Raw genomic sequence first — 20,769 nt, 5'->3', positions numbered from 1 at the left:
TGGGAAGGCGGGCAACCGTGGTGTGCCGTTGGCACCAGGGCGAACCTCCGGGCGGTCTCCTGAAGGGCGGAGCGCTGTTGCGCCGCGGACCAAGGAGCCGTGGAGTCGGGGATAAATTCACCCTGTACCCGCAGTGGTTGCCCGAAGACCAGCTCCGCCGAGGACGCGCGCAGGTCGTCCTTGGGCGCCATCCTGAGGCCCAGCAGGACCCAGGGGAGCCTCGACCTAGCCGCCGTCGCGGAGGCTGGCCCGGAGCGCGGCCTTCATGGAGCGATGAAAGCGCTCGCACATGCCATTGGCCTGGGGGTGGTAGGCCGTGGTGTGGTGTACCTTCACCCCGAGTCCTTGCGCCACCGCGGCCCAGAGCTCCGAGGTGAACTGGGGGCCGCGGTCGGACGAGATGTCCGAGGGGGCACCGAACCGGGCAACCCAAGTGGCGATAAAGGCTTGCGCCACCTCAGCCGCAGACGTCGCCGCCAATGGGACGGCCTCCGGCCACCACGTGGTGCGGTCGACCATGGTGAGGAGGTGGGTGAACCCTCGCGAGGGGGGCAGAGGTCCCACCAAGTCGACGTGCACGTGGTCGAACCGCCGCTCAGGCACCGTAAACGGGGCCAACGGTGCCTGGGTGTGGCGGTGGACCTTTGCGCGCTGGCACGCGAGGCACGTCCTGGCCCAGTCGCAGACGTCCTTCCTGAGGCCATGCCAGACGTACTTCGCCCCGACGAGTTTCTGGGATGTCTTCGCGCCAGGGTGGGACAGGCCATGGATGGCGTCGAACACTGGGCGCTGCCAGCCAGCGGACACGATGGGGCGAGGCCGGCCGAGGGAGACGTCGCATAGGAGGGCCGTGCCCGCGGCGTCGAACGGCACCTCGGTGACGCGGAGGCCCGTGACGGCGGTCCGCAAGGCCTGGACGCCAGGGTCGGCGGTCTGGGCCTCCGCCATCCGGGCATAGTCGGCCCCGAGGTGGACCGCGTGCACGACGGACCGGGAAAGGCAATCCGCTACCGGGTTGTCCTTACCCGCCACGTGACGGATGTCCGTCGTGTACTCGGACACGGCAGAGAGGTGGCGCTGCTGCCGTGCCGACCATGGCTCGGCGACCTTGGCCATCGCGAACACAAGGGGCTTGTGGTCAACGAAGGCCGTGAACGGGCGGCCCTCCAGCAGGTGGCGGAAGTGTCTGACCGCCAGGTGGAGCCCGAGCAGCTCGCGGTCGAAGGTGCTGTACCGGCGTTCGTGCGGGCGAAGCTGCCGGCTAAAAAACGCCAGCGGTTGCCAAGCACCACGCATCGATTGCTCGTGCACCACGCCCACCGCGTAGTCCGACGCGTCGGTGGTGAGGGCGATCGGTGCATCGGGCGCCGGGTGCGCCAGCATGGTGGCGTCGGCCAGAGCCAGCTTTGCGCCCGCGAACGCCGCGGCCATCGGCTCCGACAAAGCGATGTCACCTTTGCCCGGCTTGCCCCGAAGGGCCTCGTGCAAGGGGCGGAGGAGCCGTGCGACGTGGGGCACGAAGCGGTGGTAAAAGTTTACCATGCCCAGGAACTCCTGGAGCCCCTTGATCGCGCGGGGCCGCGGGAAATGCCTGACCGCCTCCACCTTGGCCGGTAAAGGGACGGCCCCGTGCTCGGTGATGTGGTGCCCCAAGAAGTCGATGGTGGCGACACCGAAACGGCACTTGGCAGGGTTGATGATTAGGCCATGCTGGCCCAGGCATTCGAAAAGCATGCGGAGGTGGAGCAGGTGGTCCTCCCGGGACGCGCTCGCGACTAGGATGTCGTCCAGGTAGACAAACAGGAAAGGTAAGTCGCGCAAGGCGCTATCCATAAGCCGCTGGAACGCCTGAGCCGCATTCTTCAACCCGAAGGGCATCCTTAGGAATTCGAAGAGGCCGAAAGGGGTGATGACGGCCGTCTTCGGAACGTCGTCCCATTGGACGGGGACCTGATGGTAGCCCCGGATGAGGTCCACCTTAGAAAACACAGTCGTGTTGGCCAACCGGGCGGAAAAGTCCTGAATGTGTGGGACCGGGTAGCGGTCGGGGGTGGTGGCATCGTTGAGCCGGCGGTAGTCCCCGCACGGCCGCCATCCCCCGCCGGGCTTCGGCACGATGTGCAGCGGAGAAGCCCAAGCGCTGTTGGAGCGCCGTACGATCCCCAGCCGCTCCAGCGTGGCGAACTCCGCTTTCGCCACCGCAAGCTTCGTGGGCTCGAGTCGGCGTACCCGGGCATAGACCGGCGGCCCGACCGTGGGGATGTGATGTTCCACCCCGTGTTTAACGGCCACCGCTGAGAAGGTGGGCCGCGTGAGGGCCGGGAAACTGGCGAGGAGGCGGGTGAAGTCGTCCGCTGCCGGAAGTGTGCAAACTAAACTCGCCGGGACGGAACCTTCCAGCAAACCGCTTGGCAAGCCGCTCGGTGAGCCGCTCAATGAGCCGCTCAGCGAACAAGCGAGCGAGCTAAAGGTTTCGGCCTGGACGAGCCGTCTGCGCTTCACGTTGACCAACAACCCATTCGCACATAGGAAGTCCGCACCAAGCAATGCCATTGGCACGCTGGCGGTCACGGACGACCATTGAAAGCGCTGCCCTCCGAACCGCAGGGAGAGGCAGCGCTTCCCGAATGTGCGGATGGGTGTACCTTTGGCGGCAAGCAACGCGGGGCCCCGGCCCGCGGTTCGCTTGTCGGACGTGGAGGCGGGGATGACGCTTACCTGCGCTCCTGTATTGCAGAGGAAACGGCGCCCGGACAAGGTGTTCGTGATGAACAGGAGGCTGCCGGAACGGCCGACGCTCGGGGCCGCTAATGATCGCCGGCTTGGTCGTTTCCCGACTTGTCAAACGAGCATGGCGGGCAACACTTCTTAGCCTTTTGGCCGAACCTGGCATGAAAATAGCACCAGGCTTGCGGCGGCGGCCGCGGCGGCCGCAGTGTTCTCGGCGGCGGTGGTGGTGGGCGGGGCGCGGCAGCGGCCACGAGGGACGCTGTAGCCTCTGCCCCGGGATCCACGACGGCAGCACCGTAACTCGACCGCGTGTCGCAAGCCGCGAAGAACTTGTCGGCCTCTACGGCCAGGGCACGGGGTTCCCTTATGTTGGAACCGGCCAGCGTGAGGCGTACCTGTAGAGGTAGCTGGCGGAGGAAAAGCGCCCGGAATAAGAACTCCGGGGCTTGGTCACTGTTACGTGGTCCTCCTGGTAACTACCTGGTCTCGGTGACCCCCGGACCGTGGGAGGACCCCGCCAGAAAGATCTCTGATTTATACGCTTTCGTAGCGCAAACAATATGAAAGACACAATAATTCAAGTCAATAAGAAACCCCACACCAAGGATCCGGATTAATCAATAATATATTCCCCAATCAATCAACAACCATCAACAATCAATCACCAATATTACTAAGATGGCCATCTTATATATGTCCCCCCTTTCCCCACTCACGACCCCTCAATGGTCACTGTCCCTCACAATGTCTCTGGGCCCCTCCAGACCAAGGTGAAGGTCGACTTCTCCGCACACGGGCGGTTGAACGAACCCCTGGCTGACGTGCTCCAAACGTGCACGTCGCGTACCGGGAACAGCTGCTGCAGCGCACACCTCCTTGCAAAGCAAAGCGGGCCAAGCAAAGCGCGGCTCGCAAAGCGCGCGAGGCCCAAGGTGCGACCCGTACGCGTCCTTGTAGACGTTGAGGCGAACTGTGCCGGACGCTTGGTTCCGTGCACGAACCCACGGCAACTTGACGCGTAACCGGTAATTACCCCGCGCAGGTAACTCCTCTCGCCAGACGGGCTTTCAAATGCAGTGTTCCCCACGCTGCTCAATATCGGCACTGCTCGCGTTGGAGCTGGGCGAGGAAGAAGAAGATCGCCTATTCTCCAGGACCTCATGTCTTGTTTTTCTTCTTCCGGTTTACTATCCCGTTTCCGGTCTCCTGTTATCCGGAGCCTCTTTAACCATTTAACCACAACAACCTTTAATAGAATAAACATTAATAAGCAATGACATGAATAGTAATTCACCTAAATTCGGGATCCGTAACACTCCCCCCCTTCAAGAAAGAAAGTTTGAACCCCGCGAAAACTTTCTGGGCCGGCCAACTTTGATAAACAAACCCGATACCCCAAATCATCAGTTCCCCCCGGGCACAATTATCGCATCTCAAAAATAAAGCAACAAACTTTCACCAAAACCCCCCAGAGATTCCAAGGTAATTCCCTCTAGACCAAGCGTCAACAACTTCTAGTTGCTCTTGGATGGAGGCCCAGCTGAGTACTCACTACATGGACGCCTTAAGGAATGTGGGGTTCACGGTTAGTCCGGGGAGGAAAGTTCATTACATGGACGCCTTTAAGAACGTGGAGTTCACGGTTAGTCCGTGCAGGAACGTTCCCTACCCGGACGCCTTTTAAGAACGTGGCGTTCACGGTTAGCCCGTGTAGGAGCCCAGGCTCGGCGGCTCCGCCGTATATGGAGTGCTTCAACTTCTCCGGACTCCTAACAGTTACGGTGGGACCCCTTGTCCCAGCAGTCACCTGACTGGCGGTCTCCTTCTCGGCCAGTCCTCTGCCAATCATTCTTTCGGGAGATGCCGTAACTCTGGGAGCCTCGATAGTAACATCGGCTGCTGCCAACACCAAAACTACCGCCAAGTGGTCCTCTTCTGTAGACCTCTCGACGCCTACGAAATGCCTTCCCTACTGTTATGGTCCGACCCTCCAAATCCTTACCATTCCAATTCTTCTCTGCCTCCCTGGCGTCTTTTGTGCTTGCAAACGTGACAAAGCCCAACCCTCTTGACCGTTGCGTTTCCCTGTCTTTTACCACCCGCACTTCCACCAGCGGCCCATATCTGTTGAAGACAGAGGTCAGAACTTCTTCCTCTGTGTTGAAGTTCAGTCCCCCCTACAAATAACTTGGCACTTTTGTCGCCATCCCGAGCTGGGGTGGTGTTATTTCCCCTGCGGTGCTCTTTACCCACCCTCGGGTTACCATAAATTTGCCCCCCGGCCAAATCATTCCCGATAATCACAGATTCTCCCTCTACAGGAAGCGTGGCTTGTAAACCGGCGGTGACCGGTCCTGACACCAAATCGGATTCCAAATGGATGACATGAAGTGGGGCACTAACACAGCCACCGATCCCTTGTAACCGAACCCTATCACCAGTTGCGGTACTCTTTGACAATGGCAAAATGCCTTCAAGCATTAAGGATTGATGGGCTCCTGTGTCCCTCAATACCCTAACAGGTCTTGGGTTAGTCAAGTCTCCCTCGAGTGAGACCAACCCCTCATAAATAAATGGTTGGTAACTCTTCTGTGGGCAATTTCTTACGCTTGCCATCGCATTCGGAGTTGTAATAGTCAGACTCCGCTCTGAGTTTTCCCTTTTCATGAGGTAACAACTGGACATCAAGTGTCCAGGTTTCTTGCAAAAAGCGCAAGTAGGTCCGGAGGAAAAACTCGTGGTCTGCCTCGGGCCCCCTGAAAAATAAGTTTGTCCTGGGCCCGTCGCCCTCTGATTTCGAACAGTTCGGGTATCAGCGTTGTCCCCATAATCATCTCGAGGCCGCCGCCATGTATTGTCGTTCTCCGCACCTGCTGTTCCACAACTCCCCTGCGGAAATCTAGGCGAGGAGTTAGGTTCGTGGACCCCTATCCGGTGTGTTAAGGCATAATCATCTGCCATGGTGGCTGCGTCCCACAACTTCGGTACTTTCTTTTCCTGCAGGTACACTTTGATGTCCTCGTGGACACACTGTTGAAATTCCTCCACCAGGATCAAGTCACGCAATGCTTCGAAGTCGTTCCCGACTCCTTTTGACTCACACCACCGATCAAACATGTTTTCTTTCACTCTGGCAAACTCCACATGGGTCTCACTCTCCCTCTTCCTGGCATTCCTGAATTTTTGCCGGTAAGCTTCAGGAACCAACTCATAGGCTTTGAGGATGTGCTTCTTCAATACCTCATAATCTGCACATTGGTCCATTGGTAGCGCCGAATAAATCTCTTGAGCTTTACCCACCAGCACACTTTGCCCTAGTATGGTCCAGGCCTCCTCCGGCCAGTTTAACTGTCGAGCCACTTTCTCAAAGTGTGGAAAAAATTGAGTGACTTCCTTTTCACTGAAGGGTGGAACCAGCCTCACATGTCTGCCCACATCCCAGGTGTTCTGGCTAGGTGTCGGCCCAGTCAGCAAGGGTGGTACCTCTCCCCGTTCTCTCATTAACTCCAGCTCCTTAAATTTAATTTCTTGCTGAAGCGCCATGTCACGTTCCTTTAATTCCCTTTCGGCTTTTCTCTCCTCTGCTTCGAGTTCCCTTGCAGCTCTCCTCTCCTCTGCTTTTCTCCCTTCTAACCTTTCCTGGAGTTCTCGTTCCACTCTCCTTTCTTCTTCTGCTCTTTCCTTTTCTGCTTTCCTTTCCTCTGTTTTCATCCTTTCTAACCTTTCCTGGAGTTCTCGTTCCACTCTCCTTTCCTCTGCTTGTTTCTCTTCTCTCCTCTCTTCTGCTTTCCTTTCCTCTTCTGATCTTTCCTTTTCTGCTTTCCTTTCTTCTTCTGCTAACCTTTCCTGGAGTTCTCGTTCCCCTCTCCTTTCCTCTGCTGGTTTCTCTTCTCTCCTCTCTTCTGCTTTCCTTTCCTCTTCTGCTCTTTCCTTTTCTGCTTTCCTTGCCTCTTCTTTGATCCGTTCCTGGCTCCGTAATTGCAACTCCAGTTTCCGGAGCTCAACGTCTTCTGGTTCTTCGGGTAGCCACTCCCAGGCTAACTCGTCCCATGTTCCTAATCCCACCATAGATTGTATCACCGCGGTCTGCAACTCTGCCTTCCTCAAATTAGTTCGGACCTCCAAGTTAAAATGTTTGGCCAATTTCAAGAGGTCCGACTTTAGTAACGCTCGGAACTGTGCCTCACTCGGGGTTACCGCAAAGTTCTGTGCCACAAACGCCATGGTGCCTATCGTTAACACCTGTTAACCTTCACCCAAAACTTTACCACAATTTCCCAAAAATTTACCAATTAATACTTAATTAATAAATTTTAATAAATAAAAATATTATTTTATTATTTTATACAATTTTATATCCCGGAATTCAATTGGTCGAGCCCCCAATTTCTGTTACGTGGTCCTCCTGGTAACTACCTGGTCTCGGTGACCCCCGGACCGTGGGAGGACCCCGCCAGAAAGATCTCTGATTTATACGCTTTCGTAGTGCAATCAATATGAAAGACACAATAATTCAAGTCAATGAGAAACCCCACACCAAGGATCCGGATTAATCAATAATATATTCCCCAATCAATCAACAACCATCAACAATCAATCACCAATATTACTAAGATGGCCATCTCATATATGTCCCCCCTTTCCCCACTCACGACCCCTCAATGGTCACTGTCCCTCACAATGTCTCTGGGCCCCTCCAGACCAAGGTGAAGGTCGACTTCTCCGCACACGGGCGGTTGAATGAACCCCTGGCTGACGTGCTCCAAACGTGCACGTCGCGTACCGGGAACAGCTGCTGCAGCGCACACCTCCTTGCAAAGCAAAGCGGGCCAAGCAAAGCGCGGCTCGCAAAGCGCGCGAGGCCCAAGGTGCGACCCGTACGCGTCCTTGTAGACGTTGAGGCGAACTGTGCCGGACGCTTGGTTCCGTGCACGAACCCACGGCAACTTGACGCGTAACCGGTAATTACCCCGCGCAGGTAACTCCTCTCGCCAGACGGGCTTTCAAACGCAGCGTTCCCCACGCTGCTCAATATTGGCACCGCTCGCGTCGGAGCTGGGCAAGGAAGAGGAAGATCGCCGCTTCTCCAGGACCTCGTGTCTTGTTTTTCTTCTTCCGGTTTACTATCCCGTTTCCGGTCTCCTGTTATCCGGAGCCTCTTTAACCATTTAACCGCAACAACCTTTAATATAATAAACATTAATAAGCAATGACATGAATAGTAATTCACCTAAATCCGGGATCCGTAACAGTCACCCAGCAGCGACAGCATATAATCCATCCGCACGGATGGTCATGTGTCGCCGAGTTCGGGAAGGTCCAGGAGGCGGTCGGCCCGTTCGATCTCCGTGAGGCCGAACGTGGCGATGAGACGTTTGAGCGCCCTGCACTTGTGGTCGGCCGGCGGGTGCCGCAGGATGGACGCGACCTGGGCGGCAGTGCCGGGCCCGAGGGCGGCGACCACGTGGTTGTAACGGGTCTCGTCCGCTGTTATGCCTCGAAGCTGAAATTGCGCTTTGGCCTGCACGAACCACACGTCGGCCTGTGCTTCCCAAAACTCTGGGAGTTTTACTGCGATGGCGTTGTTGGCGCGTTCGGTGGTCAGCAACGGCTGAACCAATCGGGGTCACCAGTGAAGTGTGGTGCTGCGCACACAACTTGCTTGCCAAAGAGGTAGGCCACAACGCGTTTGTTAAAACCAAAAGAGTTTATTTCGAAAGCTCGAACTGCAGCACTGGGTGGGCTCGAGCTTAGAGCCCGCATATATGTGCCGAGGCCACGCCTATTCCCCGGGCGTGGCCGCTCGGTCGAAGGGCGGGGCATGTGCCATCGGTCCCCGCCTGGGCGCTCGCGCCACCCACTGGTGCGCGGAATTATTGCCCCATGTGCCCGCCACAATACCAGGAGTTTGGTGACGTTAACCTCAAACAGGCTAAATGCCTTTATTGCATGCAAGGGATATACAACCAGTACTAATGATTAAACTGCTTTTTTATATATATATTTTTGTATACAAGATCGAGGCTCGTGAAAGAGCTAACAATCACACATAAAGTCAAACCGACACACAAAACACAAAATAAGGGGAACGGTAGACAAGATGGGGAGAGAGGGTAAGGACAAACGCAACATTTGAGAGCAGGGACATCGAGAGAACTGTGGGAGGGAGAGGGCTTGGGGGGAGGTGGGAGAGGTATAAAACATGGACACTGCAAGAACTTCCAGGACAGAAGTTGGTATTTCAAAAAAGTGCATCTGGGGTGAAATTAGTGGGGGTAGAAAAGATCAAGGTTTTCGATGGGGGAAGATAAGAGATGGTGGTGAACAGCTGTTTTAAAGACCTGGAGGGAGGAGTGGGATTGAAGGGAGTGGGGGAGTTTGTTCCAGAGGCAGGAGAAAAGGGGAATGAAAGAGTGAAGGTGAGCAGAGAGCCTAGATTTTGGCAGTTTAACCAGAAGAGGGTTGCTGGCAGATCTTGTGTGACCTGAAGGAATATTTGGGGGACAGAGCACAGACAAAGCTGGGGGAGCAAGGCCGAAGAGGAGTCTGTATAAGACAGAAAGACCACCATCTTGCCTGCGGTGAGTGAGTGAAAGGTCCTGAGAATCAGCTTCATTGCGGGAGATTCCGATGATTCTGAAAGCTTTGGTTTCAACAGCGTGAAGCCGAGCTAGTTGTGAGGCAGGAGCACCGGCCCAGAGGGGGTGGGGGGGGGGGGGGGAGGGGGGGGGGGACAGTATTCCATTGAGCTGCGGATGAAAGCCTTGTATGTGGTGAGGAGCTCAGGTGTGCCAAGGAAGGACTTCGCACGACGGAGGATGCCCAGTCGGCGACTGGCTTTGGAGGCCAGCTTGGAAATGTGGTTTTCCCAAGAAAGATCATGGCAGATAGTGAGACCCAAAAGCTTGAGCGACAGAACTTCTTGGAGAGGATTGTTGAGAAAGTAGATGGGAGGGTTTTCCAGTCGGTCTTTTCGGGGAGACATAGTAAGAGTGTGAGATTTGTCAGGATTGAAAGACATGTTCCACTTGTTTGACCAGTCTGTGATTTTGTCCTGGTCTGCAGAGAGTGAGGAGGCTGCAGACTGCCGATCTGAGGGATGAGGAATGGAGCGGCAGAGAGTGGAGTCATCAGCAAAGAGAAAAAGAGGATTTTCCAGAGAGTCGGAGAGATCATTGATGAAGACCAGAAATAGCACAGGGCCCAGAATACTACCTTGGGGAACTCCAGCCAGAACAGGAAGGGGAGATGATAGAAAAACCATTCAGGGCCACACGTTGACTACGACCAGAGAGGAAGGCCGCAAGCCATGCGAAGATATTTCCATGGATACCATAGGAAGAGTGTTTGGTGAGCAGAGCTGGGTGCCAGACCGTATCGAAGACATGTTATATGTCAAGAGAGACAGCTCTGATTTCCTGTTTGGCATTGAGGACCTCCATCCATTGTTGAGACAGCAGAAACAACATGTCTAGAGTCGAATGACATGTTCTGAATCCAAATTGATGATCGGAGATCAAGCCATTGGAGAAGAGGAAGGATTTGATATCTGAAGCAATGATGGATTCCATGACTTTGCTGATAATTGGTAGCAGGCTGATTGGTCTGTAGTTGCAAGGATCTGTTTTTGCACCTTTTTTTGTGTAAAGCAGTAATGTTTGCTGATTTCCAAGATGCTGGCAGATGACCTTGAGCAAAAGAGAGGGTGAAAGGAACAGAGAGGGGGTGAGATAGAGCGGCAGAGCAGGATTTTAGGACCCGTGGGCTGATGCCGCCTGGTCCAGTTGCAGAGTCAGAGTCGAGGTTTGACAAAAACTTATTCACCTTGTCAGGAGAGGACGCAGAGTCCTGGAGCAGTTGGGTTTGATTGGGTAAGGCGGGAACAGAGAGAGATGGGTTTGGGACACAAGATTTTGAGGCAAACAGAGTTGAGGCATTCGGCTTTGTCACGTGCGGTGTCAACTGTGTAGCCATTTGAGGAAAGTGAGGGGATGGAGGGGGAACAAACACCAGAAACGGATTTGAACAGACACCACCAGGATTTGGAGGAAGGAGACAGGTTTGAGAGTTCATTCTTGAGTGTGGAGAGACAGTGCGTCCTGGCACTCCTGAGGGTAGACCGAGACACACACTTGTTCCGAGCTTGGTGGAAGGAACTGAGATTGCCTTCAGTTGGATTTGCCTTCCAAAAGGCAAAGGCAAGTTGTTTCAGGGCAACTTCCTCACCACAAGACTCAGTGTACCATGGACGTGAGGAATGGTAAGACAACTGAAGACGAGATGGGATAAATCTGTGCATGAGAGAGAGAGCAGTTTGCTTTGGAAGAATTCCCAGGAAGAATTGATGTCATAGGTAGTGGAGATGGGAGACCAGTCCAGATGATTGATGGCTGCTTGCAGACCGTGCCAGTTGGCCTGAGTGAAATGCCAGACTCGTCGACGCTGAGGAGGCTACCTGAGAATGGTCAGAGAGATGTCCACTTTAACAAACACATGATCAGTGAGCCGATTGGAGCAGAAGAAGAGCAGCAGACATTTTCAGGGAAGTTAGTCATAACCAAGTCCAGAAGAGAAGATGCTCCGTTGACTGAGATCCGGGTCGGGAAATTGACAGATTGTGTCAGTCCCAGTGAGTCGCCGAAGTCCTTTGCTGAGGAGCCATGGCTGGTGAGAGAGGAACCCGCACCCAGCCAGCTGGCATGATGACAGTTGAAGTCGCCATGGATGAGTTGATAGAAGTTGGTCCATGTTGTCCGACAGCGAAATGTAAATGGAGTCATCACTGTTTGGAGGAGGGTACAGAACACATGTGAACAAAAGGTCGGAGCGTAGAGGAAGCCAGAGCCAGAGGTACTCCTGGGCGTTGGGTGGAGAGAGGGCAGTGCAAGGAGAGTGAGGAAGAGAGTTTTTGATAAAGAAAGCAACCCCACCACCAGCACGAGGCTCGGGTCTATCATACCGGAGGAGGGAGTAACCAGGAAGAGATATTAAGGAATTAGAGACATCTTGAAGGAGGAAAGTTTCTGTTAAGCAGATCAAGTCTGAATTGTCAGAAGCAACCTGAATGGAGAGATCAATCAGGTTTGAGCGAAGGCCCCGGATGTTTGAGGTCCATACCGTCAATGAGGATATAGGGGGAGCATCGGGTGCAGAACAGGGGAGGGGATGGGTAGGGTCAAATGAAGGATGAGAGGGGGAGGTAGGGAGAGCAGTTGATAGTGTGTCAGCGAATACAGAAGAGTTTCAAGAAAGGGAAGGATGAGGAGGACGAAAGGTTTGATGGTGATGGGATGAGGCACAGTGAGGGGTTGTTTGAGGGGGGGCAGGGGAAAGTAGAAGGTTGCGGGAGGTGGAGGTATGAGATAGAAGGGAGACATAGTGGGGAGGAGGCAGCTTTGAGGAGGAGGGGGAAGGTGAAAGAATTGGAGAGGCATGGTAGCGGGGGAGATTTGAAGGGAAGGGGTTGGGGGCGAGTTTTGAAGGGGAGGGCGAGGGGGGAGTTTAGGAGGGTAGGGGAAAGGGGGGAGTTTAGGAGGAGAGGGTCAAGGGGGAGATTTGGAGGGGAGGGGCAAGGGGGGTGTTTCGAAAGTGGATGATTAATGAAAGACGAACATTTATAACAAATTGGGTTTGTTTGCGATCTGTTTAAGAACGATGGAGGAGGGGTGGAATGAATGTGAATTTAGAGCATGTAGTGAGGAAGAATTAAAAGAGATTTAATTTTTTTTTTTAAGTGGAATGAGTTGAAAAGGAAATTGAAAAAAGCCTTTTAAATAGGAAGAAAAAGAGCGTGTTGTAATAAAACACTTCAGGGGAAAGTTTAAACATTTAAACCAGAACCGTGAAGAACAATCTTATATTCACAAATATACCAACGGGGAGAGGGCCTTGAGGGACAGCCACGCGTCACGTGAACAGGGCAAAAGGTGGAAGGCACGGGGATAATGGGGGCGGGGCGAGACAGCGCACATGGACAGAAGCGCACGATGGGACAGAAGCACACATGGAGAAAGGGATTCAGGATTGCAAGGCAGATAGCGAAAGAGAGGTGTGATGTGATGGGGGTGAGTTGCTTGAAGGATGAAGTGGGACAAATCGTTGTGGACCCAGATAGAATTAAAGGAAGATGGAAGAGATATATGGAAATGCTGTTGAATGTAGAGAATGAATGGGATGGCAACATAGGGAGTAACCCAGTTTTAGGACCGGCAGAGAAGATAACTGAGAAGGAAGTTGAGGAAGCGATAAAAGCAATGAAGAGTAGAAAAGCGGGAGGGCCGATGGGAGTTGTGGGAGATATGTTGAAGGCAGCAGGAAGTTGGGGGTGTGAAGAGAATGACAGAGATCTGTAATCTGGTGGTGTTAGAAGGCCGCATTCCAGTGGATTGGGAACTGAGTACCCTCGTCCATCTATACAAGGGGAAAGGTGACCCTCTGGACTGTGGCTCGTATCGAGCGATAAAGTTTTTGGAGCATGGAATGAAGGTATTGGAAAGGGAGTTGGAGAGGAGGATAAGGAAGAAAGTGAATATCGACGAAATGCAGTTTGGATTTATGCCAGGAAGAGGAACGACAGACGCGCTTTTTATTTTAAGGCAGTTGCAGGAGAAGTACATGGAGAAGAGGAAGAAGTTGTTTCTTGGGTTTGTTGATCTGGAGAAAGCATTCGATGGGGTTCCACGCGAAGTAGTGACATGGGCATTGAGGAAGTTAGGAGTGGAGGAATGGTTGATCAGAGTAGTGATGGCAATGTACAAAAGAGCGCGCACAGCTGAAAGGACGAAGGACGGGAACAGTGGTGAGTTTGAGGTGAAGGTGGGAGTGCATCAGGGGTCGGTACTAAGTCCACTACTATTGGTAGCTGTGATGGAGGTGCTGGCTCAGAATGTAAAGGAGGGTTTACCATGGGAGTTGTTGTATGCAGATGATCTGGTGTTGATTGCGGAAAGTATGGATGGACTGAAGGAAAAGATGAACAAGTGGAAGGAATGTATGGAGACAAAAGGTCTGAAGGTGAATATCGGAAAGACGAAGGTGATGGCAAGTGGTAAAGCATGTGGTGAGGTGGAAAGAACTGGGAAGTGGCGATGTGCTGTGTGCAAGAAGGATGTCGGAGTGAACTCCATTCAATGTACAATGTGCGCTGAGTGGGTTCATCAAAAATGTAGTGGTGTGAGAGGGTCATTAACCAGTGTGGCAGCTACATTAAAATGTAAGGTGTGCACAGAGGGAGCTGCAGATGGAGGAAATGTTGAGTTGGATCTTGGAGACGGCGTGAAGCTGGAAGGTGTGAAAACATTTTGCTACCTCGGAGACATGCTGAATGGAGAAGGTGGGTCAGACTCGGCAACGGTTGCTCGAGTGAGATGTGCATGGAAGATGTTTCGGGAACTGAGTGGCATGCTGACGAGGAGGGGAGTGTCGTTGAAGCTGAAGGGAAAGGTGTATGCTGCATGTGTGAGAAGTGTTATGATTTATGGGAGCGAGACATGGGTAATGAACACAGAGCAGCAACGAAGGCTGGAAAGGGTGGAAATGCGAATGGTTCGGTGGATGTGTGGAGTGTTGTTGAGAGAGAGGAAGACAAATGATGAATTGCGAAAGATGATGGGAATAGAGCCTGTGATTGATGCTGTGAAGAGAAACAGGTTGAGATTAGTGCTGTTAGCTAGATTCAAAATCCCGTCTCGGAACCGTCTCGATAAATTTTCAATTTTCATAACGGGATCTCGGATCGGCTCGGTTCCTGACAAAGTAAAAAAAAAAAAAAAAAAAAAAAAAAAAATAATAATAATAATAAATAATAAGGCTTCAAAAATAATGGAATTTCATTACAATATATAAACAACAATGAAAAAAATTCATTTCTGATGTTGAGTACTTAAATTCCGACTTAGCTTCCATTTACCGGGATGAAATAAAATACACCGCCTACATGCAGATGATCGGCCACCGACGGGACCGGGTTATCTCATTACAGTTTGTATTGTCGTGTAATTTCTTGCTCGGAATGTCAGAGAGAGAGAGAAAATGTTTCTGCCCAGGCATATTCGAGTCCCGGTTGGAGTTTCATTATCATTTTGTGAGTTGTGATCGCCAAGGGGCTCGCTCCCCCCCCCCCCCCCCCCCGTTCCCCTCCCCTCCCCCGCCCGGCAATGCCGTGTACTTCTGCTAGTAAATTATAAAGCAGGCGGTGTAGTGATCACCCCCCCCCCCTCCTTATTTTGACTCTGTGACTAAAGTAAACGTAATCAACTTATCAGGCCTAAAGTGGAGATATAAAGATAACCAAAATACTTTCACATTCAAACCGTCAAACCAAACCCCGAGGGATTCTTACAATTTATAGATTTAGCGTTGCAATTAAACATAAACGTTCATCAAAAACTCATTTCATAAAACTACATAATGTATTGTACTTGTATTAATACATTGTGTGTAGAATAATCCGTTATAAACGTGTTTTTAATCTAAATAAACATCGTCCCTCCAATCACGGGGCCTTGAGCGAATCCCTCGATATTAATGTGCTAAAGACCATAGCAACCACATTCCGTAACTCGTCTCCAAGGACGGACACGTGACCGCAGCGTAAAGCGGAGCGAGGCGGAGTGATACAGCGGAAGGATTCAACGGTTTAAATGAAGCCGCGATGCGGCGGATTTTCATTGTGACCTTCATCCTGATGTCGTTACTTCAGCCACCAAAGGTCGATGGAGGTTATGTTTTCACTCCTGTCTGTTTGTCCGTTTGTTTGTGAACACAATATCTCAAAAAGTTGTGGACGGATTCGGACGAAATTTTGTGGAGATGCAGCGTGTGTGACAAGGACGACATGATTAGATGTTGGTGAAGATCCGGATTCGGAATTCGGATTCGTTTGCAGTGCATTGTTTGTTGACAAGGGGAAAATCCTGGAACAGTGAGTTTACTTTATCTATCATCGTTTGTGTCAGTTCAGCTGCACTTGCGAAAAATGATGCTTGTGCAGAAGCAGAGTAATGAAAGCAAGGCTCAATAAATGCCTCTATTATGGAAAATATCTGCAAGAAGTTGGAATTTTAACCGGGATTTTTTTACCGAGAAATTGCGTCAATCAATTTATCTCGGGACCGTCCCGAGACCGTCTCGAAAGCCGAAACCGCCGGGATTTCGTCCCGGTCTCGGCTCGGTTGACAGCCCTAGTTAAGATGGTTTGATCATGTGTTGAGGAAGGATGAAAGTGACTGGTTGAGAAGAGTGATGGAAATGAATGTAGAAGGAAGTGGAGGGCGGGGAAGACCGAGAAAGACTTGGCTAAAGATGGTGGAAGAAGAAATGCGGGCAAGGGGGTTAACAAGGGAGATGCAGAAAATAGGGCAAAAATGGAAAAGATTGTCATGGGGACCGCAAGTCTAAGCTCCACTCTTGCAGGGAAAATGGTCTTAAAATGCATGTTGTGTTGTTGTTGTTGTTGAGAAAGGGAAATAAATGTTTTTTTTTTGTTTGTTTGTTTTGGGGGTGGGGGCGGGGGTTAAAACGTTAGACAAAGAGTAGATGTTCGTGGATGTTCGGGGGAGAAGGGAAAAATCTAAGAACCAAGCAAAAACAGCGAAGGAAGAAACCTAAGTGAACAAACTTCGACGGGGGAAGCCTCAGGCTACAATGCCGCACACGCAGGGCAAACAGAAACTATTAATTTATGAAAGATTAACACCAAGAATCTTCCTTCGGACACACTATAGGTACACACACTGAAAGATAAATACAGTTTCGACAAAAATACAATTGTAAACAATGACTTAACTTTGAAAATGTGGAGAACGTGTGCAGCTTCGAAAAACCGTGCCGTCACCCGCTAGATCTCGCGAGATTGAATACTTTGACGATACTTTGACGAGATCTTGCCCGCGATACTTTGACGTACTTCAAGTTAATTTGTTCCATTGTTTATGCTTATCTAAAATGGAGGGTGCGGGGGGGGGGGGGGGGGCTGAACATACATGTTGAACATACATGAACATACATACAACTGAACAGACATGAACTTTTAAAAACAATAGTTTTACAATGGTAATACATAGAAATACCAAGAAATAATATCTGACCCTTTGCACTCTTGCATCATTTCATCTTTTGATCTCAAATCCAAATCTCTTGAGTTTATTGCTATAAAAACAAATTTGACGACACTGTTCCAATACTTATGGAGGGCACTGCAAATCCTGGATTTCTACTCACCTCCACTCAGTTGTTCCTCTTTTTCTGCCTGTCGAATCAACTTCAGTCACATGTGCATCAGGCAATATATTGATTAGCGATTGTGCAAACCACCTTCCTCTTTATTAGCAGGAGACAGCAATCTGTTGGTCGATTTAAGAACATCGTGTGTTCCTGAAAATGTGGTTTGTAAATGAAAAGTTCTGAAATCGCGAGTGATTTCCCCATAGATATAAGGTTTGCATATATTGGGGAATGTGTCCACCCTGCTCTCTCCCCACCTGTATGACAGAGCTATGGATTTGCACTGTACTGGAAGGTGTCACCGACTGAAAACGTACCATGATCTTTTCTTTGTTATTGTGTGTCGTAATCACCCTTGTATCTGCAAAGCTAAAATTGGATGCAATATCTGTTTAAGGCGAGCACTAGCATCAAACTTTCTCAGAATTTCTAATTTACTTTCTTACGATATCACTTTCCCATCTTTATTTCCACTGGTGTCACTTCCTTGAGCACTCGTCTTCCTTTTAGGAGCCATAGTTACTGATTGGCACAATAATGCACAGAGGCATAGCGGAGATCATTTCTGCAGTATGTATTGCCATGAAGCGACACGCCGATGTTATTGTCCCAGATGTCAGCCAAATGAAGCTGTGGCGTTTTGCACCGAGATACATTTTTATTTTAAATTCTGCAATCAAAATTTTTGAGCAAAGGTTCATGAGGTGGCGTTTTGTTTTCGTACTTGAAGAACTGAGTTGACTGAAGTTGAACAAAAGTTCATAATTCACCCCCACCTTTCCCGTTTCTTCAGCATTTCCCTTTCCCCACCCTTTATACTTGATGAATGGCTTCCCAAGTGTGTTCTCGGAAGAATCATTTGCAAGGAATCTATTATCATTTGCAAGGAATCTGTTATTTCATTTATATTTCTGATGCTGCAAACAGCACAGCAGGTGGGCAATATTGCAGAAAAATGCTTCATCAAACTTTCTAATTCCTCTTCTATTGCAGGAAGTAATGTACTGCAGGGATACAAGTCAGAAAGATTGAGAGACCTCTTGGATAACGTTTCACCGAATGAAGAAATATTAGGTTAGTAAAAAGTTATATGTTGCTTTGCAAATAATTACAGTATTTTTTGATTGCATTTGAGAAGAAAAAGATTTCTTTTTATGCCTCCACCAGGGAAGTCACCAGAGGAATTATGTTTTTGGGTTGTCCGTCCGTATGGGTGTGTGTCCGTGATAGTTTTTTTGTTACCACGTTAACTGAAGAACGGCTGAAGGGATTCAAATCAAACTTGGTACAAACAAGTGTGTATGATGATGCAAAGATGAACTGATTCGATTTTAGCATCCAAAGGTCAGAGGTCAGGTCAGGTAAAAATGTTGTCGAGATAGGAGTTTGAACTCTACTCAGTACATGTACCATGATACATATATACAAATTAGATGTTGAGGTCAAATGGTCTTAAGGTTTTCGGTCAAAATTAGAGTAAGCAAAAACATAATGTGGGCGAAAGCATATCGGTTGACGTCACGACTTCAAATTATGTCGATCGTATTATGTTGCCTTCTTCTCCTTGATCAGGAGAAGGCATTCGATCACTTTGACCATCGGTACCTCTTTAAAGTGCTCGAACGGTTTGGACTTTGTTCGACCTTCATTTTTTATATTAAAATGCTGTACAATAATATTTTTAGTGTGCTTTCAATAAACAATGAACTTGTTACACCCTTGTCTGTTAACAGGGGAATTCGACAAGGTTGCCCTCTCTCTGGGTTGCTCTATGCTCTCTCCATCGAACCCTTACTTGTTTATTTGCGTGCTCAACTAACAAGGGTTGGGGTTTCTCATCTTGAATGACCCATCAAGGTGCTTGCATATGCCGATGATGTGTGTGTCTTTGTGCAGAACCTCAATGACATTAATGTCGTCAGTTATTGTCTATCCGTCTTCGAAAAGGCTTCTTCAGCCAAAGTGAATTGGAACAAAACGAGCTCCTTTTGGCTTGGTCCGTTGTGTCACTTGGCACCAAGACTTCCTGCTCCTCTCACATTAGCCAACAATGGCATGAAATACCTTGGAGTGTTCTTGGGTAATGACGCCACAGTAGCAAAGAATTGAGCTGGTCTGTCGGATTTTGTTGAGGGAAAACTGGAAAAATGGAAAGGTCTGATCACAAAACTGTCTTATCATGGAAGGGTCTTGGTGGTCAACAGTTTGGTGGCCTCTACCCTATGGCACAGGTTCTTTGTGCTGCACCCTCCGGTAGTGTTGCTTCAACAGCTCCAGAAATGCTTTGTGTCCTTCTTCTGGGATGGAAAGCACTGGTTGCGACCCGAGGTCCTCAGTTTGCCACTGACCGATGGAGGCCAAGGCCTGGTTGACATAAAGAGCTGGTTAATGTCCTTTCGACTTTTGGTTGTTCTGCGCATGCTGTAGACGCACCCCTCCACCATGAGTTAACGTTGCTCGTCGCCTTTTGCAGCAGGCGGGGAGACTCTGCTATGACCATGCTCTATTCTTGATGGATCTATCTCAACTTGATATGTCTCCCCTCTCTAGTTTCTATCAGAGTGTACGAAATGCATGGCGAGCCCTAACGACAACAAGAGCCACGCATTCGTACACAAAGCAAATGTTCCTGAAGAGCCTTTGTTTTACAATTCCCATTTCCACGATATGCCTGCTGATAGGTGTCTTGTTCAACGCTTTGCCGCGAGGAAAGTGAAATGGGTGGTCGGTCTTTTAAGCCTAATTCGCAGTTGGATTGGAGCTGATGCACTGGCAAGCTTGGTTGGCGTGCAATCCTCCAGAATTGAGGCACACATGCTATGTAGTGTGCTTCGTACATATGCACAGCTTGCACCTAATTGGGAGCGAGGCCAAGCAAACAATGAACAAGCGTTACGCCTAGGTCCCCCGTCGGGGAAGTGATGCGAGTTGATAGAGTGGAAGATGCAGAAAAATGCTATGATATGATATTTCGCTCACAAGGTTCAGACATACATGGCGGCGGCCATCTTGGATTTTGACATGGCGACCCAATTTTCAATAGCGTCTTCCTTATGCGTAGATACACCCACACACCAGATTAGAAGTTGGTACTTCGCTTATTTTTCAAGATATTCCGCTCACAAGGTTCAGACATACATGGCGGTGGCCATCTTGGATTTTGACGTGGCGACCCGGTTTTCAATAGGTTTCTTCCTTATGCCTATAAGTTGGTACTTCGCTTATTTTTCAAGATATTTCGTTCACAAGGTTCAAACATAAATATGGTGGTGGCCATCTTGGATTTTGACGTGGCGACCCAGTTTTCAATAGTTTCTTCCTTATGCCTAGATACAACCACACACCAGATTAGAAGTTGGTACTTCGCTTATTTTTCAAGATATTTCGTTCACAAGGTTCAGACATAAATATGGTGGTGGCCATCTTGGATTTTGACGTGGCGACCAATTTTCAATACGGTTCTTCCTTATGCCTAGATACAACCACACACCAGATTAGAAGTTGGTACTTCGCTTATTTTTCAAGATATTCCTCTCACAAGGTTCAGACATACATGGCGTCAGACATACATGGTGGCGGCCATCTTGGATTTTGACATGGGTTGCACCCACACACCAAATTCGATGCCGTCCTTCGCTTATGCACACGCACACATGCACGTATGCACGCACGCACGCACGCATGCACGCTCGCAAGCACGCCCGCATGGACGGAGGGGAAAACCATAGTCCCCCTTTCGCTCCGCGGTGCGACGGGGACAACAAAAGTGTCTGTATTGGCATAACCCATGTAAGTATGCCCAGCGATTTTGAAGGG

General features: G+C 50.3%; 1 protein-coding gene across 4 annotated transcripts in view; it reads left to right on the top strand.

The window, feature by feature from the left end:
- LOC144888143 (uncharacterized) overlaps positions 1 to 20,769 on the top strand; it is a 1,118,715-nt gene that overhangs the window by 35,024 nt on the left and 1,062,922 nt on the right. For all 4 annotated transcript variants that reach the window (XM_078781770.1, XM_078781768.1, XM_078781769.1 and 1 more), the window contains exon 4: positions 17,947 to 18,027. In XM_078781770.1, coding sequence (XP_078637896.1) covers positions 17,947 to 18,027 — 81 coding nt within the window. The remainder of the gene's footprint in view (positions 1 to 17,946; positions 18,028 to 20,769) is intronic.

This window comes from Myxine glutinosa, chromosome 7 (assembly GCF_964187855.1).
Source record: "Myxine glutinosa chromosome 7, kmMyxGlut1.1, whole genome shotgun sequence".
Classification (NCBI taxonomy): Eukaryota; Metazoa; Chordata; class Myxini; order Myxiniformes; family Myxinidae; genus Myxine; species Myxine glutinosa.
This window is presented reverse-complemented; position numbering and strand designations above follow the sequence as displayed.